This window comes from Trachurus trachurus (genome assembly GCF_905171665.1).
Source record: "Trachurus trachurus genome assembly, chromosome: 15".
Classification (NCBI taxonomy): Eukaryota; Metazoa; Chordata; class Actinopteri; order Carangiformes; family Carangidae; genus Trachurus; species Trachurus trachurus.
The window spans coordinates 23112311-23140124 of record NC_139906.1 but is presented as its reverse complement, the minus strand read 5'-3'; the positions used below and the strand labels follow the sequence as shown (position 1 = coordinate 23140124).

General features: G+C 43.2%; 1 protein-coding gene across 3 annotated transcripts in view; it reads right to left on the bottom strand.

Moving 5' to 3' along the window:
• The window catches only part of mymx (myomixer), a 28616-nt gene extending 2668 nt beyond the window's left edge, over positions 1-25948 (bottom strand). The window contains exons 1-24 of one of the 3 annotated variants that reach the window (XM_083988362.1): positions 25177-25948; positions 24441-24530; positions 22965-23111; positions 19935-20081; positions 19172-19363; positions 18333-18419; positions 17987-18105; positions 17765-17879; positions 17586-17663; positions 17369-17484; positions 15899-16061; positions 11935-12080; positions 11711-11807; positions 11084-11233; positions 10674-10823; positions 9879-10135; positions 8676-8805; positions 8080-8274; positions 7465-7617; positions 6296-6513; positions 5782-5965; positions 5540-5695; positions 4706-5083; positions 578-2551 (exon numbers count right to left, since the gene is read on the bottom strand). In XM_083988362.1, coding sequence (XP_083844488.1) covers positions 578-2551; positions 4706-5083; positions 5540-5695; positions 5782-5965; positions 6296-6513; positions 7465-7617; positions 8080-8274; positions 8676-8805; positions 9879-10135; positions 10674-10823; positions 11084-11233; positions 11711-11807; positions 11935-12080; positions 15899-16061; positions 17369-17484; positions 17586-17663; positions 17765-17879; positions 17987-18105; positions 18333-18419; positions 19172-19363; positions 19935-20081; positions 22965-23111; positions 24441-24530; positions 25177-25674 — 5940 coding nt within the window. In that variant the 5' untranslated portion in view covers positions 25675-25948. The remainder of the gene's footprint in view (positions 1-577; positions 2552-4705; positions 5084-5539; positions 5696-5781; positions 5966-6295; positions 6514-7464; positions 7618-8079; positions 8275-8675; positions 8806-9878; positions 10136-10673; positions 10824-11083; positions 11234-11710; positions 11808-11934; positions 12081-15898; positions 16062-17368; positions 17485-17585; positions 17664-17764; positions 17880-17986; positions 18106-18332; positions 18420-19171; positions 19364-19934; positions 20082-22964; positions 23112-24440; positions 24531-25176) is intronic. The other 2 variants (XM_083988364.1, XM_083988363.1) reach the window with 2 other exon arrangements.
• Positions 25949-27814: the final 1866 nt, after the last annotated feature.

Below are 27814 nucleotides of genomic sequence, written 5' to 3'. Positions count from 1 at the left end.
CAGTAGCCTGGAGATTAAAGCTGTTGATGGCTAAATATATATTCATGACATGCAAATAATTAACACAGAGTAAACATCTTAAATTCAACCTCTAGTAAATGAGTCAAGTGTGTTTAAAGGGTCAATTCACCCAATTAACATAAAATATATTTTCTCATTAACCTCTCTTGGTATCTACACATGGGGATATTTATGGTTTTATTTATCTTGGCTTCCTTTGAGAGATTAAAATTCTGTAGTTGTCATAGAGACCACTATATTTCTTTGACTCTGCTTGTTATGCAGTTTATCTGTTTTAATCATCTGCCACATGGACCAAAGATTACTTTTCACCAGAGAGAACAATTAAATGACTTGGACATTTTTTCTGGAAAGGTTTGTTAATTTTTTTTCGTTTTTTTTGGGGGGGGTTTTGTGAAAAATGTTTTGACCACAACCAGAGAGTTCTTTGGCTGAAGCAGAAAACATAAAGAAACGTTTCTCTCAAAACCTGGGAAAATAACACCACAGGTGAGTGTAAACAGACGCGACCATCTCATAGGTGTAGACATCACAGTATTTCAAACTCTGACCTCACCTTCAAACAACCTGTGCGCTCATCCACCTCCTCCCCCACATTGGCCTCCTTCCCCTCCTCTTCCTCCTCCTCATCCTCTCTGTACTGATAAATGTATCTCTGATTGTCCCCTACGTCGGGCAGCTTCACCGGATCAGACGCCGTCTCGTTCACCGTCACTGCAGATTTGCTGGCTGCTTCCCTGTTGGGAAACGCTGCCCAGGACCGCCTGTCTCCTATAGCCAGCGGAGGGAGGTGGCCTTTGGGACTCTGCTCCTTGTCGTAACCCAGCAAGCTCTGGATGTGGGAGGGCAGTTTGAACTCGGCCACCAGGAGGTTGGGCGCAGAGGCGGTGACCAGGTTCCTGTAGAGCACAGCTGGCGTCTTAGGTGAAGGTGACCGAGACTGCGGCTCTCTTGATTGCTCCGAAGGTGCGGCGTCTTCCTGGTTGGGCTGGTACATGATGTCTGAGCAGATGCTCTGTCTGTAGTTAGTCGTCCGGTTCCAGATGTCCTCCAGTTCTTCTTCTTCCTCTTCAAACTGCTGGTGGTCGAGGTGGACAGGCTCTGTCTCTAGCTCTGCAGTGTCTGGAGATGGGCCTGAGGGTGTGACACTGTTCTCTCTTGTTTTGGTGCAGTCTATGCCTCCCACCTCGAGGGACATGAGCCTCCCCACTACTCCTTTGGGCTGCAGGATATCTGGACATGGTGCATCAGGACAAAGCTTGATGCTGCTGGAAGTGGAGATCCCAGAATCCACTGAGTCCTGACGAACACTCACACTCACTGTTGACTTTAAGTTCACCACCATGTGAGACGATTGGCTCAGACACTGAAGTCCAGGGCTCCCTTCATGCATACTATGGGGCCTCGCACTTTTGTGATACTGGTGTCCATTTAGGTCTCGAATGAGTGTGTGGACACTAGGGCACTCGTGTTTATGTACAGCTGTGCTCTGGGCTTGGTTCAAATAAATAGGGAGCTGAGAAGGCTGGATCTTCCCATCCCTGTCAGCTGTACTGGTTTTAACCTCTGATGACATTTTGTCCCACTCCTGCTCTGCGTCTTCCTGCAGACCAAACTGGGTTTTAGACAGGTCATTGCATGGTACAGTCTGATCCTCGTCTTCCACAGAAACAGACAGTGGTGGTTGGGAACTCCTGTCCACATCAGACAGAGCTGTAGCTATAACTGTTGAAGTTTGTGTCTCAGAGAAGCTGAAATCTGATGAACTGCGCGTGACAGCAGGAGTGGGCCGAGTCTGTTTGAAAGAGCTCAGGGCGGAGTGTCTCTGGGAGTGGGGGTCTGGATCAGTTCCTGTTCCTTGTTTGGACTCAGGGGGGGCGATAGTAATGATGTCCTGAATGCTGGGGATGAGAGTCATGTCTTTAGGGAGGTCAAAGCTGAGCACAGAGCCCAAAGAGAGGAACCTGCAGTGACTTCTCACCTGACTTGTGGAAGATAAAGTGGTTGGCCCCTCTGATACTGCATATGGAATAGTGCTGTATTCTCCTGAACACTCTGTATCAATGTCCTTCAACAAGGGATTCTTCATGTAGGCTAGAGCTTCAACTCCATCCCCACTCCCTTGGCTCTTTGGTGAACTCTTCTTCCTCCTGCCTTCCTTCAGAGGCCAAGTATGTGTGTCATATGTAATGCTCTCGCAGGCATAATGAGGCATCCCTTCTGTTTGCTCTTCCACCCCCATGATTTTCTGGATAGTGTGTCTGCGAGCGTCTCTCTTCCTTTTTCTCTTCTTGCCCATCCTCTTGAGGCTGCTGAAGATGGAGCCGTTGCCGCTCCCAGTCAGAGGGTGGAAGGTTACATTGGACGCCTGAGGTGCAGGTGCAGAGGAAGATGGCGAGGAGGATGAGGATGACAGGAAAGTGGGGGAGGCTGAGGCTCCAGAGCGGCTCTTTTGGCGAGGCAGGGTGATACTCTCATACACAGGGGCTGCAGCCAAGTTGTTATCCTTGACATGCAAGTAGGTACTTACCTATAGAGGGAGAGAAAAGGATATTAGCCATATGCATGAGCTGTCATTTCATAGGAGCTGTAGATGCGTTATTGTAAATGGTTATCCCCAGAGAGACTCATGCGTGCTGCAGGCCGGAGCCTCGCAGCTCTCTGCGAGAACAAGAGCTGTTTTATGTGTTACAGATGAATGATGACATGAGAGCAAAACTGACTAAGCCAATCAGCTACTTTTCAATGACAAACATAAGCCTCTGTTTCTCTACATCCTGCTCTTCCAAAAAAACAATGGATTCAGGAATGTTTGAGCCTCACAGCAAACAAATTTATAAAAAAAAAAGAAAAACGGAAAGATAAAAAAAAGAAAATAGATGAAAGGACAAAAGAACATGAACATGATTGCAATTGCACACTTGCCGGACTTAATCAAAATCATATGTGGCTGCACATGTCGTCATAGCCAGCTGTAATGGCTTGACCTTTCAACTCTGTGACTAATCTCTTGTTTCTGTGGAAGCCCCAGACTATAAATCATGGTGTGCAGTCTGGGGCCCTTTCTTTAAAGTTCACCAATAGTTCTCTGTATAATGGCCTCTATTGGCGCACTCCTACTGGGAGCCATTTTGGAGCACAGGTTTCACAGGAAGTGAGGGTGAGGTCACTCATTATACGCAACCATGGCACAGCCAGGGAGAGCCAAACAAGACAAGGTTTATATCAGGAGCAGAGAGAGCTTCTGTCAACATTCACAGTGGGGAGATGACTCTGTGTGCTTTCTTACTCATCACCCTCATTCTGTCTCTGTCTGTTTCCAGCTTTAAATCCTGGCTCATTGAACAAGTTGAGTTCCAAAGAAAAGTTTTAATGTCGGAGGAAAGTTGGATTATAAACACACTGATTCACTGTTTGTTTTTCTGTTAGGACTTTACCCATTCATCTCAGTTTACACAAGACAAGCTGAAAGGGGCCAAGTGACAACTGACAAATTATTGCAAAGATGGATTCACATTCATTCTAGGAAATCCAAATTATACAATTTGTTTTCAGAGCTTCAGACTAACTGTTAGTTCCCCTTGTTAGTGAGGCTGGCCTGTATGACAAGTTACATGACTTGTCATACCCTAACCCTTTCACATTAAAAGCTCCAGAATATTTTCTAGGCTCAACTTCTTCAATTTTAATGTGAACACAAATCCAGTGTTGGACTAATACTACATACTGGCATCAATTCATTGTTAACAGTATAGCAACAAACTGGTCACAGTACCAGAAACACACACAAAACACATTTCTTTCTAAGAAACAGAGCAGACCACTTCTACTCACTTATTCAAGATCAGATTTAACTGGATTTCATCATTGTGTTTTAACAAATGGATTGTAAAAGTAGCACCTCTCCTTTCCCATCCCATTAAATATCATATCATAACATAGGCCTATTATATTAGAAGCAGACTTGACTTGGTTTTGAATTTACATTTATGAGTGTGGTTATGTGGGAAATCTGACAGTAAAATGGTTTGTTGTCTTTTCTCACTTTTCTCTCATTAACTGTACATTTTCTAGCCACAATGTCTTTGGAGATGGTGCGAGTGCGAATAGGATTGCACTCTGGCGTGACTTATTTCCTTTTACTCATGGCTAACAGACAGGGCAACAACGTGGGGAAGCAGTAGACCGGCTGTACCTTATAACAGGGGTTAGTAGAGCATGCCACCCCCAAAAAACAACTACACACAGCATGCATCCCCGGCACACTTCGAGACGCAGCATGCAATTCCAATTCACTCCGCGCAATTTACCTCATTTGCACTCTGCCGATAAATCTTTCTTTTTCGCTTTAAACTACCCAAAGTATTTTCCAAAAGACCCTGGCAGCGCCTCCAAAAGTTTTTACAGGCAGAAGATTGAGGCACAGTGGGCTGAGGGAGAAAATGGGGAAAAAGGAAGATATGAAGGCCAAAAGAGAGGGAGGAATGAGCAGCAGCAGACAGCCTAGGAGGGAGATCCCATGCATGTCATTACAGAGAATGAATGTGACTGAATTGTCCTCCAAGAATGGCAATAAATACCATTTACTTCAGCACTTCCAGGGAAGATGTGTGTAGCCAGTTATACTGTCGTTCTGTAATGCCGTTCACGACTGCTAGTGTGTAGTGATGAATGTGTGTCTCACCCTGTGGACAGGCTGAGAGGCGTCCTCCACTACCTCATCCATCCCAGCAGGTGGGTCAAGCACCTGAACCTGGCTATCTCCTGTGTTACCAAAGCTAAGGATGAGGTTGACGGTGCCCCCTAGAGAGGGGCTATTGGGCTCTTTGAGGACCACAATGGAGGGTTTGGGAGACTCTGCGGTGGACGCCTCACTGCCCCGTGGTCCGATACTGTTCATGACCTCGTACCCATCTTCTGCCTGCTTCTCCTCCAGTTGCTCAGCTTGTATGGACAGGAGGGGCGAGGATTGGCTGTCTCCTGCTGCCTTTAGTTTATCTTCATCAATGGTGATGATTGGGGACTGATGGGACTGGTACACCTCCAGCTCAGGAGCTGAACTCTGGAAAGCCATGCAAGAGAAAATGTATTAATATTTACACTGGTAAAAACATAAAATATAATCTATAGCACCAATGTTTTATTTCAAGTAGAAGGAGACATATGTTAGGCATAGCACGAGCAACCTTCCCCCACTCTTCATCCACAGCTTGTCCTCATCTTTCAGTCCTTAATTTATTTTTGAGGTTTTGTAATTTATTATGTAATTATTGTGATTTTGTGGTGCCAAAACCTTACTCACTATGTGAGGTTATGTTATAAATTCTTTTGGTTTTTTTCTCTTTTTTTTAACATCAAAGAAGAGCTATTCTTTAAAACATGTAAATAAGACTCCATTCCATTCAGTACAGTCATCTCAATTCATGAAAATGACGCCAATTTATCATTTTTAAGGGAATTATTTTTAACATACAGATCCAAAACTATCCCTATAATAAATGACTTTCTGCTTGTGTACCTCTGTTGAGGGGGAGCACATTGTAGCCTCAGAATAAATGTTATCTTGTGAAGGCTCCTGTCTGCTCTTCTTGTGGAGCCACTGTTGTTTCTGAGCCCTCCAGTGCACCAGGATCCATCCCAGCATGCTCCTCAGTTCCTCCATGCGCTCTCTTACCTGCAAGACAATATTCAGGGTTAGTTAATTGAATCCAACTACTGTATAAAGATCACAGAAAGTGGTAAGTGTGTAACGCTGCTCACCATCTGTGTGAGGTGGTGCTCTTTGTCTAAAACGTCCCTCCCTGTGGCTACCAGCTCATCAAACTCCTCAAACTTTTGCTCAATCCGCATGTCCAGCTCCGCAGCGAGGGGCTTCTGCCCATCCTTCCCAAGATGCAAAGCGGTATCTGAGAAAATGCATGACCTGGTGTCTTCTGTCCATGAGCTATCCAGAGGAATGGGGGGTGGGGTAAGTGGTGATGAGGAGACATGGAACAGAGCTGTGAGAAAAGCCATACATTCACAAAACATGAGAATGACCAGACTCCCCGATAGGACAGATATTCATCGCCTTGTCACACTCGGCCCAGGAAACTTGTGCTGACCTCCTCAGCACATCTTAAATTATACATTCCACCAGGGACCTGCGCTTGACAACTAGAACATCCTGTTCTTTCCTTGAAAAGATATCGTAATGGGCAGATGTTTTCACATAGAGCATTACAAAAGAACGTCTGGCCCAGAAGGGGTCACAGCATCCCCACGCCCTGCTTACATCATGGCGAGGTAGCTCCTGAAGAAGTCCTGGAGCTGCACAAATTCCTGCAGGCGGGATTTGTTCTCCGTCACAGTCTTTCCTAGCTCGGTCCAGGCCTGCAGCGTAGCCTGGATCTTTGCCCCGAGTACGTGGACTCTCTCTGGGCACAGCTCCTCCAGCCGAGAAGCCAGGTCCTCCATCTCCTTCACCTCCTCCCTGATGATTTCATAGTCAGTCTGTGGAGAATCAAAGTAAAAATCTATCATCTCCCATCAAACCCGGTATCACTCAGACAGCCTGTACCAATTGTATCTCTGTATGACTATGACCTCATCCTCAAAGCTTTATGCATATTATTCAGCTAGAGGCCCATATGGTCTACATATGTGCTGCCACGCTATAGCAAGCTTGCAATCTTGACCATTTTTTTCTCCTTTTGACGAGGCCGTAATTAATAACGTTAGAGGGTTCTCTGGGAGTTATACTTCATAACGTTTCTCAGCTACAGTAAGCCTGAACAACACTGAGTTGCGAATGCCTGTCTGCTGACGGCACAGTTATTTCAGTTTAGGAGATTAGGTCATTTCTGCTCTTCAATGGTATCAAGACCAGACAGCTGTCTGTGTGTGTGTGTGTGTGTGTGTGTGTGTGTGTGTGTGTGTGTGTGTGTGTGTGTATGTGTGATAAACATAACACTGCCCAAAAATGACTCACACAGAACTTTACCATCTCCAACCTCACATCTCCAACCCCATGACCCACGGAGGCACATACACACCCCACCACATTTACTCACAAACACACACACTTTGAGAGTTAACAGAACAGTGACTCACACAAGCATAAATAAATATCCTGTGTGAATAATAAACTTTTGCACGCTCTATGTGTGTATGTGTGTGATTGCATAGCACGGTTTATATAATAAATTAAACACAGCACAAAGCGGGGTGGGCTGGCCCTTTTTTAGATGTGAGAAAATCTGGCACAACAGGAAACACACTGTGGAACAATGTGTTGGAGGCGAGTGCGAGAACGAGAGGGGGGCTTCCCCTTTTTCATTACACAGGGCTTAAAAGTCCACAATCAAGAGCCAGCCGAATGGAATACTGGATCATATTAGCACCAGTGAATCATTTAAAATGTTTACACCATAATTACAACATGTGGCGGCATCCTCCTCTCACCTCCAGGTGGTCCTGCTTCTCCTGCAGAGCTTCTAGGCCACAGCGGTCTGGCTCACACTGGACGGCCATGTCTGTCTCATTCTCCAGGATGTCCAGGGTGAGCTCCTTGCTGCAGCATAAGCACTCCTCCACTCGCACTGCCAGGCTGGCATGCTGGTGAGGCACAAAGTCATCATGAGAAGCCGTAGGATGCCATTAAGTCATTATACTTTTCTGTGTAATATTTGTTTTCCAATGAGAGCCACATTGCAAATTAGTGTAGCTGTCAGGACATCCCCTCCAGGCGTATGTGTATGTTCTATTTTGACATGTGTATTACTCTTTTTTTTTTTTACCAAGAATAAATTGAATTAACGCAAAAACACTCGCGAAGGGGAGTGGTGGCTCGTTTGGGGCCTATTAAAGTACATAGCCACAGACAAAAGGAAACCAGATGTGGCTGTATTGGTTTGTGCAACTGTTTGTAACACAAGTGGAGCAATTTGAAAACCATTGAGACTATTCAGCATCATCTACAGTCATTATAACTTAACAAACATTGTGGCCAGCATCAGTTCTAGTGAACTAAAAGCAGAGCCCCCCCCCCTATGCACACATTGTCTCTTATCTCCTCACCTTACTCAGCAGCTCCTGGATGGCCTGGTCGTGGCTCTGCGATCGGCCTCGTTCCCTAACAGTGTCATTCAGCATCTCTACAGCCTCGCGTAGTTCCTCTACAGGGTCCCCCATGCTTTCTATCAGGGGCTCGCCACCGCTACTGCTTTGGAGTTCCAACAACGGAGGAGATGAGGAAATCTCACTGTGGAGAGGCTGTTAGGTACACAGACAGAGAATTTCCATTAATAAATCTAGTTGACTGACTGGACAAGTAGTGGACGACTAAACAAGGGTCTGTTAGGCCCAATGATAAAATGTAATGGAAGTGAATGGAATATAATTTATTTAAATTTAAATTCGGCTGCAAAATCTATACACAGAAACAGTTTCCATGTGCAATTTGTGAAAATATTTTCTTAGGGACTGAATCTTCAGTAGAAAGTAATTAAAACATTGAAAGAAGATATTGTTTCTAGAAGAGCCCAGTCTCAACACCTCTGCACCAAAGCTATCTGTATTTTTTTTTTAGAAACATCTAGTGTTGAATTAGATATTTTTGTTTACTTTGTCCAAGGTGAAACTTTGGGCATCACCTCTGGCGAGATGTTTCTCACCTGGCCCAGACTATACTGGCAACCGTCCTGGCTCTCCTCCAGCTCCACGCGCTCCAGGAACTCGGTCAGCATTCGCGTGTCCTGCAGCTCTGAGCTCTGCTGGGTCAGGGCACTCTGGACACGGTGATACCTAGGAAACACACGCCAGCAGGAATGTTTTAATGACCAGCTACACCTTAACTGTAATCCACATCCGCATATACAACCCCTCATCCTTCAACACAACCACATTACAGAGACCGCAAGTCACCGTACTAGACCACTGTTTATGTAATCATATATCATGTGTCACATAAACATATCCTGTACTTCAGGGCATGAAGGTACTCTGACCATGTAGAGTTTATACTTGTGATGGTAAAGGGAGCAATTTGAAAGTGTATTTTTTCCAGAATTAATGAGCCTTAAGTTGCTTGTACGTAGCGTTAAATAATGACATCATCCCAACTGTTTTACAGCTGCTTAGTAAGAGCCTGTACCTGCATCAATGGTCTCTCAGACTGCACAAGTGTCCATCCCTGCTCCATACAACACCCCCACCCTGGAAACATTTAAACTGAGCCCTTTCCATTTCTTTATTTTCTTTGGTCAGTTTTGTGTTCTTTACAGAGTCTGAATTTGTGTTTATGGACATAGGTATGTCCTGTTAAAAAGGCCAACATCTTAAGGTTTTACTGAGAGCTCGTGGCAACAACCTGTCTTTCGTGGGCCAACCAAAGAGAGCCGTCATCCTGCAAACATGGAATGGGTGACTCTGACACACACTGACAAGCCGTGGGTGAAGTGCATGTCAGGACTGTGGGGTAGACCTCACTAAGTGCTGCATGAATCACAAATGAATAAACTTGAGAGTCGTGCAGTGAATGAGCGCATGGAGAATATTTTTTGCCAGGTCTGAGAAAAAAAGCAGATGCTGAGATCTATGGATATACAGTATATTTCTGTGGTTTATGGGGTGAAATTGTTTGTCTTAAATAAGAACAGGGGATTTTATGAATAAACTCTTCCATGTTGAATTGTACACATGGCGAGCATAAACCTGTGACCTCTTGGAAACACTGACAACATTCTTACTTTATTTCCTGACCACAGTGACGAGCAAAAACTACCAGAGTCTGAAGACTCATCCATAACATCTTCCATGATGGGAGACATCAAGGGGCTACCCCTGACCTTTTCCCTCTCCTCTTATGAAAAACTCACTTTCTTTCCACCTCCTCCATGCGTGCTGGCAGGCATTGTGTGTGTGGGTGACTGTGGCCGTGGAGGCGATCCACTTCTTGCCTCAGAGCGCTGAGCTCCAGGCTGCGTGCTGCCACTTCTTTCTCCAGAAGGCAGCTCTCCCTCTCAGCCATGCTCATTGTTTCAGGGTCACCGGCTAGTGCGGATTCTTTTATGGAAAGCTCCACAGACTCCAGCCAGGCCTCCAGGCTGCCCAGAGCCTGCAGCACTTTAACAACCTGTACAGTAGAGAAACAGACAGGATAATAATGCAGAGGTTTTGCTGCTGCGGTTTGTAAGTGATTTAGTGCTCCGTGAAAACAAACAGACGTAATGCACTGTACAAAGGAGATAATAACAGGTACAGCATATATAATGGAAACAGACTGTAATCTGACCTACATTTATAGTACTAAAAGATTCACACTTTCCAACTAAACCATCAATCTGGGTGGATTTGCAGCTTCTTTCCATCTCCTAATTGAATTATGTGGAAGTACAATTTATATCCTCTAACGTAGCCTTCATAAATTGTCAGGGATCTACCTTACAGACTCAACCAATTAAGGTAGTAAAGATGAAAGTAAATGAGAGTCTAACCGTGAGTGCATACAGCCCAGGCTCTGGGCCAGCATAAAATGTCTCACAATGGGAGAACTGATCCAGAATCATCCGTCATATAACCATAAAGTACCCCTATAACTTCAGAGGTGAGTAATTGCCTCAGTGTGACTCAAGAATTCAACTGCTTGTTGTGAAATATTTTATGAATCTTACTCTAAAACCAAGCTCCTCTGAGGCCTGCAGAAACACAGCGTTCCTCTGGTGCCTCCTCCGCAGCTCTTCCCACAGGACTTCCAGCTGGCCAAGGAACTCCTCGATCTTGGCACTGCCTGGGTGCTGTGCACGGACCAGCCCGCGGCCCTCCTGAGGAAGGAGCGTTAAACCGATGAGAGCATGTGATGACTTAGGACTGGGAATTAAGTTGTGAAATATAGACCTAATCTGAGGCTTTGGGTACCTAAAGCTGTCTCAGATGAAATGTCAGCTCATTATTTGATTAGTACACAAACCAGACCTGTCAAGGCTCCCGGTTTGCAAAAATATGGGGAATGTTTTTATTCAACACATTCATCCAGTGCTTATGTTTTAAGAGAAACTGAATGTGACAGTGTGCCTCCGCTTACCCTTTTAACCACCTCTATCCTGGCTCTGTTAGTGAGGATTTCTTGTTCCAGAGTGTGCTGATACCTCCTGGCTGCCTCCAGCCCCTCGAAGCTGGCTATTGAACACACCTGTGTGGCCATGGACACGTTGTCTTTCAGCCAGGACAGAGTCTGATGTGGAGAGGAGAGACAAACAGGGAAAGAGTTAGAGAGAGGAACAATTTAAATGAGGAGTATCTGATTGCAACAAAGATGGCCTTTAGCTGCCAAGAGCCACAGCAACCACGGTACAGGTGATGCTGCGCCCCGTCTGACCTTTAAGCACACTCAGCATTTGTTAAAGGAAATCAAGAGAAGAAAAGTAGTAGCACACAGGTCTCGCTTGAACACAACTCAGTCTTATTTAAAAAATGTGACATAACGTCTGCAGCTGCTTATAGAAAAGGGTTTTGGTAACTGATGAGTGCTACCATACTATACAGACTTGACCATTCACAGTAATCAATTCATCGTTGAGTTCACAGCACAAGATGAACAATTTTTGTGACAGCTCTGTATGCTCCAGTCTGTAGCGTGTGCAAGGAGTTTGAAAGGGTGATTTCAGGTGTAAAAAGGGAAGGCAGGTGTGTCCGGCAGGGGTGGGGTCACCTTGTCAGCAGACACAGTGAACTTCTGAAGCTGGATGTGAAGCTGTGGGTGGCCTTGTGGGGCAGTGGCAACTTTGGGTTCTGCTCTGGGCTTCCTGCTGCAAAGAAAACACAGACATGTGACTCCAATTATGACTTACATAAAGACCTCTCATTATGTAAGTCACAGAGAGAGAGGGAGAGAGAGGGAGAGAGAGAGAGGGAGAAGCCAGGCTGAAATGTCACCTTTCCCCCTTCAATTGATGTCTGACCATGACATCATTTGCACAGGCAGGGCTGTCTCCCCTGGGCGAAGAGGTGTGGTTCACTGATTGCTGTTCCTGGCTCTGGCTGCTCGGTGTTCTCCTACCACTCCCACATTCAACAATACTCTGTGGATGAAAGAGAAAAACTCTCTGTAGGAAAATCTCAAAGATCAGCAACATGACATGTGAGTAATGTTTTGCTTTCTCTGTCAGCCGTCCACCCAATAAATGTTGACTAGATGCATAAACATCCCAGAAGGAGGATTTCATGCTGTGACTAGCCACTAGACAATGAGGCATTGCTATAACTCACTGCTAATGTGAATGTTAGAATGTGGCTGGAGGTTGGACAACATGGACAGCTGCCCACAGTAGAGTGAAGTCTCTCCTGTTAATTACCCAAAGCAAACTTTCATACAAAGGTTGGCTATTTTCAGTGAAATAACACAGACTAGGCTACAGATACAAGCGGCTTTTTTCCGTTTGACAGCATCAAAGTTTGTAATAAAACATCACAGATGGCAGCAAATGTTTAAATAAATGATAATTGCTTTATGAATGAACACATTACGCCTAACAAGGTTGCCAACATGTGCTATACCATTTTGATGACTGAAAAGCACCAAAGAACCGTTGCCGTTGGAAATATAAGCCTTTCTTTAAATCCCCTATGCCCAATTCTCATTAAATAGCACCAGTGTTTTTTCTTTCTCTGATTTCCACGGCTGTCCACTCGGCCTCTGTTTAGAACTATGCAGTACAGTTTTCAGAAAGGTCAGTGCCAGAGCTACAGACTTTGTCTATGTGCAGAAATATATTAAAGACGTCAACAGCCACTAAGCCACTTTTACAACCATCTGAGTAATTTAAAGGTTGGCCAAAGGACTCTGCAGCAGGATTTTCAATGAGAGCTACATGTAGGCCTATCTGGACTATTGCAGAGTGGGATATCCTGATAGTCGGTCCTTTTACCCATTGCAGTTCACTACAAAACACACTGTATTGCAACAGGTTCCAACAGAGGTGCAAAAATATTTTTGATGGTATGAGACATCACTAAATTAAAATGTTTTCTTTTTAGCTACTCAATGCACTTGTTTGTAATTCTCTGGATTCACTTTACATATCAAATCGAATTGGTATAATTCTGACCAAGAAAAATAAACTGTGAGTTTCGTAAAAGATTTTTATATACTGTACTACTGACATTTCTCTGCCTAACTGTACTGTATGAATAATGTCACCCATGCTGTGTCAATTGTTCTATATAAGATAATGTCTTTTACATACGCCAGTAAAAGAAAGTGCTGGCACAAATATGGTCTCTGTAACAACCAATAAAGCAAATATGCATCTGTCAGTATTTCAAAAAAAAAAAAAAAAAAAATCAAAAATGCTGAATTTACACAACAGCCAAAAAGCAGAAAATATCCATTAATAATAATGTTTTATGGAGGAGATTTAATTTAATCATGTTATTTTCTGACTGGGCTTATAGAAGACATGAGTCAGACAGAAAAGTGTCGCCTTGAAAATTATGTGAGAGATGCAGTAAAGTAAAGGGGTCTAACATCATTTACTAACATGCCAGCCATTTTATAGGCAAGTCTGACTTTCAGAGAGCCACATTATCGGCCCATTTATGTGTTCAAGCTGCAAAACTAACATTCTAGTGTGATTCATTTGACAGGGCTGATAACCATCGCTGACGTCTCCTTCTCAGATATTTGCTTCTGTCCTTCATCCTTCACAGTGGCTTCCACTGTAAACAAGTCCTGTGGTGTACTTGACATCCCCCTCAGCCATAAGAAAGAGAATTATGTCAGCTGCAGCAAAAAGAAAATAGCAAACTATTGATTTTCTATGTCGTATTCCATGTTATTCTGTGTTTTTGGCCTCATCCAATCATCTCCCTTTTCAGCATTCTTCTCCCTGTCTCGGTACTGTTGATTCTTATCTGTTTTCTACTGAGCTCCTCTTCCCCTCTGTGTCTTATTGCAATGTGCTATGAAGTGATGTCAGCCAAGAACTATCACTTAGCACCAATCCCATCTGGTCTGCAGCACCAGCATCTGGCTACAATTAGCCTGAGAAACAGACGATAGCCATGTTTACCTCCAGAAACAAGAACCTATACCACCTCAACACACACATGGACATTTAGATAATAATACCTGTATCCATACACATGCAGACACTAAAACCTTATACCTTTAATTGGCAGAGCTAAATTTCACCAGAGGTAGAGACCACGACAAAGAAAGTGTTTATGTGCAAACATGTGTCTGCAGATAGACTGAGTGCTGTCTACCAGCATGTATGCAAATGTTTCAGAGTCACTACCAGCCCACAGACCTGTGCAGCTGGATCTTTAAAAACACTGTAATCAGTTCAGCACACCCAGAAGCTGAAGTCAGAATGCTGCTAAAAAATATGCGACAAATTACTTTTACTGTTCAACTAGTGGTTATGCCTGGCGCTAAGTTTGGATTTTGGGATCCCAGGTTTTGTTTGGAGTCTATAAAGAGTAACGACTGAAGCTCTCACAGACAGCGTAGTCAGGTAACTCCAGCTCCTAGTGTAATAGAGACCGCTAGCTGCACTAAGAGACCTCAGGATGGCCATGGAAACAAGCTCAGTGCCCATTGGGGGAAATATCTGAGCCAGGCTTGCTGGCCTGATGGGCTCCCGTCACAGGTGGCAAGGCCACGGGGCCAGTAACGGCCTCAAAACAAGGAAATAAAGTCAACCAGAAAAACTAGGAGAATGGAAAGAGTGAAGTTTTCTCTCCTCAAGCATCTGGGCACTTTCTCACTGGGCAAAATGAGGCCAGAGAGGCTCAGCAGGGATTTCACAAGAACCCAGGGTCAACAAAGGGGAGGAGCACTGCATTATGGGATGCCTCTGGGCTGGACCCAAATAGCCACTGTGCATTCACTTATACTGTAGATTGTGAAGAGATTTAATGTGCTAACTTAAAAGACTAAATATACATATAATCACTGGTTTTTAACACACCGCACACTTAAATTTCTGAATACCTCCTCTTCTAAAAGACACAAATAGTATTTCCTCTTAGGTTTATGGGCAGTGGGATTACTGTAAGAGCACCCATGTGTTCAATAAAATGTTGGTAGGCCTCCAAGACGAGGAATGTCCTATCTGAGAAACCCACATGCTCTGCAGATAGACCATTCACCCTAGACTGACCTACAGTACAGACCATCTATTAGTACAGTATTAATCCAGTGACTGTGTATTTTTGTTAGAGTCGTTTAAACCCAAGATATTATTCTACCATAAAGTGAAATGTTGAAAAACATATTTGCTCTGGCCCACCGTTCAACCATGTTGTACAGTCATGGTTTGATATTTCTCATGGAAACTTATGTAATCTTTGTGCCAGGGTAAATAACACTTCAAAAAGTTCTTCCTGTGACTCCTACAGGGCAATATTCATAACATTTGCAGACTAAGGTTCTTGTGAAGAGATCATTAAGTCTGGCGGGAAAACAGAGCAAAGATACATATCACAGTTTTCTATATAATACCGGCCTCTTAGTTTTAGAGCCAAACTGTCAGTCCCAACTCTCTTATCAAGTGTTTCCTCAAATGGGACCTCAGATGATGTCATTAAGTGCAACTAACTAGTTGGTAGGATGAAAAACCAGCAAAATATTGGGTCCTAAGAATAGAAACCACTGTTCTACAGCACATTTGACTGACTGCAGAAATCCTGTTATTTTGTAAAAACCTGCTTAAATTGTAAATCAGGCATTTTCCAAACCAAAGGACACAGTGCGTCATTTTCTGCAGCCGCAGATGTCGTAACACTGGAAGAGGCTGAGCTCACCGCTTGCCAGCACTGATGGCGTTGTTCTCCCCCAGTCAAGAGCCACAGTGTGGTTTCTCCAGTAATAGAATGCAATACCGTAGCTACTTACCACACAGCCTTTCAAACGATTCTGCTCCTCCTTCACCTCCTTTCCCATGATCCTTTGAGGCTCCATTCCCAAGTTGGACTGGGGGCCTTTCGCCAGTGTCAGGGGGTCAGCATCTTCCCTGGTGAAAGTGGAGCCAATGGGAGAGAGTGCGTTCCTGTCACTCCTGCAGGACGAGAAGAGCTGCAAGTTACATGTGGTGCCGACAGCAGGGCTTCAGAGACCCATGGTGAACTCCAATTATGGCTCTGAAGTTTTTCTACCAGTGTTTGTGTTATTTGGTTTAAATAGCCACGAAACACAGCTGATAAGACAGATGAGATGATGTAATGTTTGGATCTAAAGATAGCTCACTGACATGTGAAGCTCTAAGCCTGAGAAATATTTGGAAAACAGGAGATGTTGGAGATGGATGTCAGTACTGTGGAAAATTTTGGCAAGTCCAATGCTTTAAGGCAGAACATAAGATAACATGAAAACAACTAGCCAGACTGACATTTGTCATTTTTATTCAAAGTCCCCAGAAAATGGGTCCTAATTATTTAAATGCACTTCTTAAACCAGAATTCATTGATCCCTTGAAGTTTTTACCATCACCTCCAAGTTCCCATTTTTATGAAAGAAACATCAAAAGTCCAGAACAGTTTGTCTTGAAATGTACTGATGCTTCCCAGAAGATAGGCCTTTATATTTGGACGCAATTTCAAAGCATACCACATGTTTTACTGTGCATGCTGTAGGGCTGCAACCAGTGTCAGTAATTAAGTACGGATTCCAGAGCGCGATGAATATGTAATTTCTTCTGCTTTTGGTTCTCAGTTTACCGCATATTTCAAATGTGGCTCATTTGGTAGATAGTGTTTCTGGTAGTATAATGATGAACAAGTCTGAATTCTCACTGTAGGCTATTAAAGTAACAATAAATCTGTTTTACAAATGCTGTAAAAAATCCAAAATATTCTTGTAAACATGTTTCAGCTTAAGCAGACTATTCAAGGTGATGGCAGGAGTTTAATAGCGAGAAGAGAAGAAATCACGTTGCCAACTTAACTCAGTGCTCCAAGACATTATTCAGCTAGTACAGTAAGCAAACATTTAGTCAAATTCCAGTGCAGAAAACCCAATATTATAAACCAAAGAGTGTGTGGTGAGTGATGCTACAAGTGGCAGCCGGTCTCCAGACACCCAGATGGGCCGGTCCTCAACTTTGCTTATAATTTTTCAGTGATTCAAACCCAAATTAAACATGCCTAATCAAGAGAGAGACAGAGGGCTCATTTTCATTTGGAAAACTTCTTCTAGGTTTTGCCAGTGTAGACTTTTAATGTTGGGTACCAGATGAGTAATTACAGCAAAATACAGTTCCAGCTAAGTGGAAACCTGTGGACGACCAGTTACTGGGTGAAATGGTGCATTTATTCACAGGGCCACCAAAGTTTCTGTGGTTGGTCTATGCTTGGCCTGTTGTCTTACCTGAAAACCCTCTGAAGAAGCGCCCAGCAGTCCTTCACTTCACTCTGCTTCTGTGTGACTCCGGCAGCCAGGGCAGGATGGAGATTGGACAGCTGGGACACCATAATATCGAGCATCTACCACACACAGGCCTGTAGGTTACTCAGAGAATGCTTCGACAATACACTTGCAAGATCTGAACAAGAGGTGCCACTTTGAATGAGAAACTGTTTCCTACCATGATTTGACTGGCAATGTCACGGATTTCTCTGTCTCCAAAGCTGTCCAGCTCTTTGGATGCAGATCTGCTTTTCTTCTGATAAGTAAAGAGAAAAGATAAGTAAAAGCACAAGTGAGACAAATGTGAACCTTGGGTCTTACAGGAAAAGTAACAATTAAGTTGACAGGGAATTTTACCATGTTGTTAATAGCAAACACTATATTATCAGCCTGCTGGTAGAACGAGGACACCTCCAGTGCCAGCTGAAGATTTTCATGGTAGTTTTTCAGATGAGACTGGACCCTCAGCCACCTACACAGACAGCAGATGGCAATGCAAGTACGTTCAGTCTTCAGTTCATCTTTAGATTGAAGATGTTTCATGCAACATACCAGTTTGACTTAAGAGACAAAGTGTACATTTTATTGATGTGTTTCCTCCTGGTGGAGATGTTTTTGCCATCTGTCTTCCCTTGTTTCTCCAGTTTTAGGGCCAAGTGGTTGATCTCCTCGTGAAGGTTTCTGTATAGCTGCTCATCCTGCAGGGAAACAGAGGAACACGATCCAACTATGACCTCAGATGTCTTTACCATACACCCTGGGAGACAAATTACACTCGGCCATAGATAAATGACTTGGAAACCCCTACAAAATTGTAATATAAACCACTAACACATGGGAATGTGTATAATTTTACCTCAGGATAGTTGTTTAGCATGTATAATGTTATTCTGCCAATTATTAATAGTTCTTTTACAATGCTCACCTGTTTCAGATCTAAAATCCTCCTGGTAAGCTGCATTTTGTCAACATTTTCCCCCAGGACATTCACCAGAGACTGCTCCTCTTCCTGCTGGTACACATAAAAGTCAGTGTTTATATCCCCCATTTATCAGGAAACCAACCATTATTTCTTTTCGGAGGCACCAGGATTACACCACATTAGCCCTGCTACCAAGGAGGATGCTAAACAGAAATAGCCGTCAGCATTACCAGAGAAACTTTGAACCTGATACTAATGCACAGAGGAAAGAGTGAGAGGATCTAAATGAAGAATGCTGTCTCCTCCAGGGATGGATGCTTTATAGACTTCATAAGTAACATCCCCCATTACGTTCCTACAGGTCCATTATCAATCATCAGTTCCCTTGTGCCAGACATGGACGTGAACAGAGAGATAAACAAAGGCCTAAAACGCACTCGGTGATTGCTTTTTGATAATGACAGGCAGATGTTTTACACTGGTGATTATACACAAACAAGAGATGTCTTCAGGACACTGAGTTAATTTCCTGTATTAGCAAGTGCTGTTTTTCATGCCAATTATCTTGGCAACTGTTGATTAGAGCTGTTTGTCCTCTCAGACTCAGGGCTGAACTATGTGAGAAATTTAAATGAGGGTGCATAAAAATAATGCAAAGTACTTCACATTTCATCCTGTTTCACATTAGTGTTAAACTTGAAAATGAGAACATAGATAAACCAATAGAAAATCTAAAATACAATACCACACAAACTGAGGATGAAAAAACAGGCAATATCATTTATTACAGTTTTTCACAGAGATGACAAAGCAGCCAAAAGTGAGAGGATACTTTTGTTTACCTTCTCTTTAATCCATGCCTCCAGCTTGTCCACTTTTTTGTTGAACTCCTGCAGGTTCTTGGCTCCACCAAGGGCCTTCATCTGATTGGCAGCCGTCTGCTTTAGTGTGTGCCACTGATCCCTGAGCTGGCTGAGCTGCTTCTTCACCAGATCAGAAGTAGGGTTCAACTTGCAGATCAACTGCTCACCTGTCTTTGGAAAATAAAGAAACATACAGTCATTGTTCATGTTCAGCACAGATTGAGCAGTATAACAGTGCGTATTAGAGTACAATTGACACCCCCAGTTTTGTCAGAGTCTTGATTTCACAACTGTTGGAAAGCTGCCATTCATGTCTTGGATATACCACTGAAAAATATCCTGGCTCTGCTACTACCCTTCCTGGGCTGTCTGAGTGTCAGAGGAGGTTAATTATCAGCAATGTACCATTTCCAAACATTGTCCTCTGAGGGAGAAAGAATAAACTGGCTTGACAGAGCCGTCTGGAACACTGAGGGTCTGCTTTTCTCTCTGGTCCACTGGAAATGCCTAGGAGACTGTTATGTTATGTGTTATGTGATTTGACGGACTATTTTAGCACCAAAGACATTGATTAATGTTTCCATTCAGATTCCCATTATACCTAAAAATAGAGGAAATAATTATTTCAAAAAAAGTTAAAATAATTATTTCCTTTTGGATGTGGGTTGCTCTACTGTGCCTGCTCTTGTTAGATGGTAATATTTCAGTTCAAATCCTGCTTCGTGTTGAGTCATTTTGTTACCTGGTTGAGTTGAATTAATGTGTTCTCAAAGTCTCTGAGGTCTCTGTGAAGCGTGTGCGAGGCTTCCTCCCAGTCCTGCAGAGGGCAGCGCTGAATATTACAGCCATCCTTCAGATCCTGCAGTTTGCCTTTGATCCAAGCCTCCGCCTACATCACAAACAGACACAGGCAAAAAATGGTAAGACACTGCACTTAACTTTACACTATACACAGCATAGTCAGCCACTTATCTGTTTATAGGTTTGATTCATCCTCATGATTCTGCTTCATATTAAAGTGGACTGAGAATAAATCAGCTTTAGAGACCAGATGTAACAAAACACGACGGAGATCTTGTTAATGAGCACTGACTCTTTATAAGGAAGTGTCATGTCCACAGTGCTTTTTGATTTTGGATGTGCAATTTGGCCCTCGGTGAGTTCTGTATATTCTATTCTGCACAATAGAGAAATGATACCATGACGCACATGTGAAAAAATGTGCTCAACAGATGAGTGGTGTGTGGATCAATATGACACACTGCAATCTGACAAAATTACTATCAGATTTATTTTGCAATGTGTTTCATAGAGATTTATATCTAGAGCTTTTTACCCCCCAAGACTCATCGACAACAGCGGTTGCCATAGTGGTGAACACGCTCTCGTTCTGACTGCTCAGGAGAGCAAACAGGTCACTTTTCTTCCCTGACTGAGAGTAACATGGAGCCTCAGACACATCAAGAGCAGCCCTTTGTTCTCCGATGTCATATTATGCAGAACAGAAGTTTCTCTTGGCAAGTGCTGGACTCTATTGCATAAGGGTTAGTCTTGCAGAGCAAAGTTCTCTGGCAAAATTTGTATGGAGTGAGAAGTGAAAACCAAGTGGCCAAAGTCAGACAGTGTTATAAAATACATTATTTGTTTTCTACAAAGAATTTAGTGTGGGAAGTCCACCATCCATGTGAGTCACAATAGTCGAATGGATTAATAAATCATCTGTTTCTGCCATTTCTTCTTAGATTAACCCTAAATTAATAATACAGTTGATAAAATCAGCATAATGTTATTTTGGACATTTTTTATGTATTCTGTGCAATATTAAATCATAATTAAGCAAAAAAAAAAATGGTACAATGTTACATCAAAGGACTATTTTCCAAGAAAATCCAGCGTGCTTTATATTGAATAATAGACTCAACACAAGCCCCTTTCAAGACCGCACACTAAACAAGTCTTTGTTCTAGATTAAAATGTGATGTCAATTCTCCTCAGAGAGGCAGGTCATTAACTTTACAAGGCCCCCGGGGCAGCAGAGGTATTTCTGGATTGAACAGAAGGAAAAGAGCTTGACAAAACAGGCCTGCCCCTATCTCCTCACACTGGCTCCCATGGCATTATAATGACCTCATACAGGAAGTCTATGATTCCCTTGTTTCTTCCTGTCCACTCTCCACCACAACAATGGTCTGTTTATCGAAATGTACAGTTGGGCCTTAGTCTAGCCATGAGCAGTAGACAGCTAAAGCATGCAGTTGAGGCTGTAACACAGCGTCAGATGTTTTGTGTCAAATAATATGCCACACAGGAATACACCACCACAGTCAATACAGAACAAACTTTAAAAGATGTGCTCCATGTTTGGTGAATGTAAGATCAAACCACTGACTGTTTTTCATTGTCTACAAGCTTCGAAGACGTCACATTTGAGTGTTTTCGCTGAAAAACAAGGCCAAAGAGTGCACATCATTACTCTTTCTAAAATGTTTACCAGCAAGTCACATTTTTAACCTCTCAAGTGAAGCAATTTGACCTCGACAAAACTGTGAGGAAGTTTTCTCTACTTTCTCTATCAGGGGTGTGAGATGGTGAAAGGGGAGATGTTTTGCAGAGCAGGCTCACAGACAGATGGCCCTGAAAGAATCCGCGCTCTCCGTGAAAACCTCACTTCCACTTCCACAGTGATTTGACACTGTAATAACACATTTTCATTAGTAATAGCAGTTTTTTGCCTGCTGTTGTAATGCTCCACAGATTGTTGAGTCCCTCGAGGCAGATTTGTGATTTTGGGCTTTATAAATAAAATCTGACTTGCCCAACCAAATCCCTGTAAAGCACACAGATCCCCAGGCACCAAAACGTCAGAGCTATTTAAAGTACAATCTCAAATAAAGTTAAAATACTAAAGGCTGTTCCCTCTAAAACCAACAGAAACACACAAGCTCCAAGTAAGAGCAAAGGGGCTGCTAAGCTTGTTAACATTAACGACGTGCTACGGAGCTGTTTTCAACACATACATACATCAGTTTCTTTCAGCTGATATGACCAATAGTGATTTCTTATTAATGGAAGTTCACAGCCTATCACTTGGATAGTTTTTCAACAGAGATCTGATCCCAAAGCCAACTGCTGGACAAAATGTCCCTCTGCCGAACTCGCTGAAAAATGTCCTTGTATGCCGGGGTGAAAGCAGTGATGAGATAACACAACCAGTTGTGCTGCTTGGCTGAGTCTCCCTGGGCCATAGGCGTGAAGAGATGGAGCCAAACAATGATCTCATCCCTAAATAATTGCTTCACTTGTGGCGGTTTCCCCTCCCTCTCTTCCCTCAGCTGAACACAGCTCATACAGTTCTCGGGACAAAATAAGAACCAGTACATATTTTGTTCTCCTCGGACGGTCATGCGACAGGCAGCTTTCATTCTGACTTCATCTCAGAGGCATAACTTGTTGCTTTTGTGATGAACCCAGTCCAACCTCTATTCATTCAGCATCGGAGGAAATGAGATATTCTGATAAGCTTCGTTTTGAAATGATTTAAAACATCTCCATCTGCAAAATATGCATATACTGGAAAAGTGAAGTGGAAAAAGCACACTCTTCAAAGATTTTATGACTTTCCAATTATATGAGGGAAGACAGAAACGCGAGGGGAGAAAGTGCAGCAATAGCTTTTCTTAAAAAATTAAATTCAAAGACTCAAAATGATGTAGCATGTGACAACATGTTGGTGTAGTTTAATTTGGATGCTAATGTATTCGTCACATTTTACCTGCAGTGCTTCCTTGTTGAAGAGCGAGTTGCGCTGTGTGAAGCAGTCACTCTGCGATGTGACAGCAGCTGGAGAGACTTCATTTGGTGTGCGTGGATGACTTTCTTTCCTCTGTGGCTCTTTCTTCTTCAAATCAGGAACTGAAATCTGTCAGAGCCAAATGAAGACGACAACATGCTGAAAACATGACAGCTATTTGAATTTGACTGCAACATTAATCTTTTTTTTTCTTATCAAGATGAACACCAGATGACGCTTGCCTCTGATAAGAAGTAAATACAGTTAGCACAATTAGGGGATGCTTAAGTGTCCATTTATGTTAATTATAGCCTTTTTCCACCCAGAGACATTAACAACATGTGTCAGACTGGCCCCAAGGTCCCTCTTAACAAAAACCTACTGTCAGCGCTATGTGAGATGAAATGAACACGACTGGCACAGCTTCACTAATGGACAAGCATTCCTCCTGCTCTCCAATCAGGAAACATCTGGGCACATGAAGGAAACAGGAGCGGACAGATCCTTGGATGTCTGACGTTTTTTACTGTCAGCCTTACATGTAAACATATCACCTTTAAAGAACTTCGGTAGATCATGTTCACTCTTCCATCCCTGAACGGGTAAAGGCACCACCACCTTCTCTTGTGGGATTATAAGTTTTATTATTTATTTTCTTACCTCTTGTATGAATAATATATTAGCAGAGGAAAATCAAGGCATTGTTGTGGTTACAGAAAAAGAGATGATGTGAATGATTACTGTAGTTTTCTTGTCCTAAAAGGGGAAATGAGGCCATTGCTGTGTCAGAGTGTTATTATAACCAGCCTCCATAAGGACTTGACTTCAGCAAGGCTTTTCTTTTGTTAACATCTTCCCTGACCTCATGTTTTCCAGTGAGCCCTGCCTCTGCGGGGTCTGCTGTAACACAGCACTTCATCCACAACACACACACTGATGACTTCAACAAGGTACAGGCCAAATCCAACAGCCCACTGACTTTAAACAGTATCCATACAACATACATACACTTCTGCAGACGGTTGCTTTAATATACTGCAGGCAAACAAGGGGAAACAACAGGCTATTTGTGACGCGTTCAAAGACACGTTGCTCCCACAACTCGTTTTCCACCTCTGTGTAACTTTGCTCCAAATGTATAATATAATAAACTGAGTTTGGCGAACACACAACATGACTTCACTTCCTTAAACTCCAAGAGATTCATCAACTCCACAGCTGGCTATTAAGACCCCACTGCCTCACAACAAAACAACACTGTTTCTATAGACTGAAGAAAACATCAGTCAGACACAAAGCAGCAGGCTATCAGAAAAAATATGTTGCTCATAGAGTGAGTTTTTGAATTAAACACACTTTTTGCTGAAATAAAACTAAACACACTCATTGTTTTTCTTTTCTTTTCAAAGCTAGCTATTTGTAGCTTTTAATGTAGCAGTTAGTGAAGCAGCGTCTTACCTGTTGGACGGATTTCTCTCCGTTCACTTTAACTCTGGTCTGCCCTTGTGTGGACGGAGGCTCGTTACTGCTGTCTTTTCTGAGCAAAACCTAAAACACAAAGGTAAGAAAATGAGAACATAATCTGGGAAAGACGAGGGAAACTATAGCAGCAACAATTTACGCAAACGGTAAACTGCAATTAACGTTTTATAGAAGATGCACGTGCCCATGGAAAATACCACAACGGTCGACGGTTTATATTTTCCTCTTAAAACAAATACAGTTTTTTTTGTAAGAAAAAAATAGGCTACTGTATTTTTTTGCTTTGTCTAGAAATAAAGGTGTCAAACTATGTTTATGTTGAAAATATATATTTTTTATTATAATTCATACCTCAAAAATAATTAAATTACAAATAAAGTTGAGGAAAAGCGTATGGTATGATAAAACATTGTATGCATTTTTCGTTGTTTGCCGAGTTTGAGGGTTTTTTTCCCTGTAGATTTTTTTATCTGAATTTTTAAATGTAAATAATGTATTTTTTGTGTGTATAGTTTATGTGACAAACATCATCAACATTTTTCTGAAAGCCTAAATTTTGTCTTGAGTGAGGAGAAATGACATATTTAATTCTAATCTGTGCCTTTTCCTTTTTAATTATGCTGCAGCATTAAAAATAAATCTCATCCTTTGATATTTACCATTTCCTTTGTGTTAAAATGTGTAGGTTTTTATTAGTAAATGAATACTGTACCTTAAATTGAGAGCTGGGTTTATTCTCACAGCTCACTCCAACAATCCTTGGCAGATGTGGATCTGATGTGCTTGTGACATTGTTGTTGTTATTGTTGTTCTCAGACGTGGACCCTGTGATGGAAAGCTGTGCCGATCCAACTGCCAACCTGCCCTCTGATCTTTCCTTCCCAGAGATTGTGATCTTCTTGATGGATCTGGAGACAGCTGAGGGGGAGGCAACATTCTGGTTCAGGTGGTCCTCCGCTGCCATGTGCTCTTGGACGTGTTTCACCGGGGCTACCTGCTTGACAATAGGTGAGACAAGACAGGGGCCATGTGCACAGACCTGGGATCGACTGAGGTAGAGCGAGTTCAGGTTGTGCTGTAACGTGCAGTTATCCAGACTCGGGCTCTGTAGATAACTCTGAGTAAAATCCTGGCATTTTGTCACAGCTGGGACTGACAGTCTCGTCCCAATGGTGAAGGGCTGCACCTTCCTCACAATGCTTTCAGACATGACCAGTGTCCTGATAAGAAAACAAAAATAAACTGAAGTCCAAAATGAGCTTTCAAAAAAAGTCTGTCACATCCCTTTGTACACCCTCCTCACTCAACAGTTGTCCAGTCTGTGTTCAGCAGGCGGGTGGAGGGTTGAACAGAAAGTGGAGGAGGAAGAGCTCAGTTCTCCACCTTCTTGTGCATGTTGAGAATGCACAGCACACAGCCCAGGACGGCTTCCTTGGACTCCTGGGATCGAATGCGGTCCCAGACGTGGCGCAGCGCCGTGCCAAGGTGGGCAGCGCCTGTAGAGAGGCTTCTCCTGAGGAACTGTGCCACTGAGCCTGCCAGTTTGCTACTGAGGAGCCTGATAACCAGGGACCGCAGCAAGATGAAAACTGGCATGCTGCCTGACTGTGCTGTGCAAGAAAAAAAAAAGACAGCTCGAAAAAGGAGGGGAAAAGAGGAGGGCTGGTTAAGAGAGGGGATGAAGTCACCACCTCTCCACTCACTCACTCTCTCTCTCTTTCTCTCTTTCTCTTTCTCTCTGTCAGGAGCGACAGAGCAGAGAGGGGGCTGTAAAGCCTGGCTGTCAAAACTTCCCCTCTGAACCCGAACAGAAAATCTGCCCAGATAAGAGTAATGGAGTCAGAGTGAGAGACCTCTGTTAGACCTCTTCAATCACAGCTTATCCTCTATGAGGTAATATCCTCAGCTTGAACACACTCACACTAACACACACACACACAGCCTCTACCTTACCTCCACCTCGTGGAAGTGCAGAGGAACAGATTCAGTCCTGAGGTGCAAAAATTGCAAAGCAAAAAGTCCGTCAGAAGCTTTGAAAAAAAGAAAAGAAAAAGAAAAAAAGTCCAATGTAGTGTGGTCAGATGTGAGGAGAATAAGCTTCAGAGGCTCATGTGAAGGCTGCCTGTCCAGGACTGAAAGTGCTTTCCTCAGCTCTGAGTCTCCTCTGTCCCCATCAGTGAGGAGCAGTTGTCACACAGGTTACAGCTGAATGGAGCAGAACGTCCCCGTGGCTCTGCTCCTTAAACCTCAGAGCTGCTGTTGTGACAAGTGTCGGGGGGCAAATAACAGTCAAACAGATGATAACCCCTACCACTCCTTAATGGTGGCCAGGGTTCAACAGAGCACATGCTGGGCTGACTGATTGGAATGGCAGGGGTGGCGTGAGTACGTGTGGGGAGTGGGGATTACTGGGTGGGGGTGAGGAGGGATAGGGGGGGTGGGGGGGGCAGACAGCAGAGAAAATATTTGCAGGGAGCTGAGAGAAGAATCTGCTTCCACTGGTGAAAGCTTTTCCCAAAAAAGGAACTCTCACTCTTCACTTTGCTGAACCTCTGACGTGACCCCTGCACCTGGCCCACTGGCTCTCAGGAGCAGTTCAACCACTTGCAACAAAACCCAGTGAATCTAATTAAAGTGAGGTTATGGCGTGCTTCGTTTTACAACGCAGTGTTTTTGAAATTAGTTTTCACTAAATATCAACCCATGTAGTAAAATGACATAACATTTAGAAATAGAAACATTAAAGCAAACGCATTCATTCATGTGTCTCCAGTGCGACTCCTGCTCTTGAGCCAACAGTGGGACAACTCAGCGGGGCTCCATATGGCAGAGGTAGCCCTGGAGTCGACATAGTTAATGATGCTTTTAAAAGAGCTCTGGTTTCATGATGAAGTCATCTAAGGAAGAGTTTTAATGTGTTGCAGCTTGAAATCAGAGATAAATTCTGCCCAGGGCTGGGTGGTGTTCACGGAAGGCTAGATGGGTGGAGTTCAAGGGGTTTGGCTAACTTTAAAATGCCATTTCCTCATATTGCTGGGAGAGTGGCTCTAAAAGCGTGTGATTTATGTAAGCAGCGAGTACACTTTGTGACTGCGACACCAGCGTTTGCTCAGATGTTTTGGAACATGTGGAAATGAGATATTTTTAATCTATTTTTAATTTTTTCTGTTGGGAAAGAAATAGGCTACCGAAACGCTTTTGCAAGTCATGCCGCGTAAAGGCAAAGCAACAGCCAATCCCCAGCTTAGCCCATGATACAGCACGAAGCAAGTAATCACAAATCCATAATAGTTTTACCTCTAACTCTGACTCCGTGACAGAAATCCATAATAGTTTTACATTTACACTGC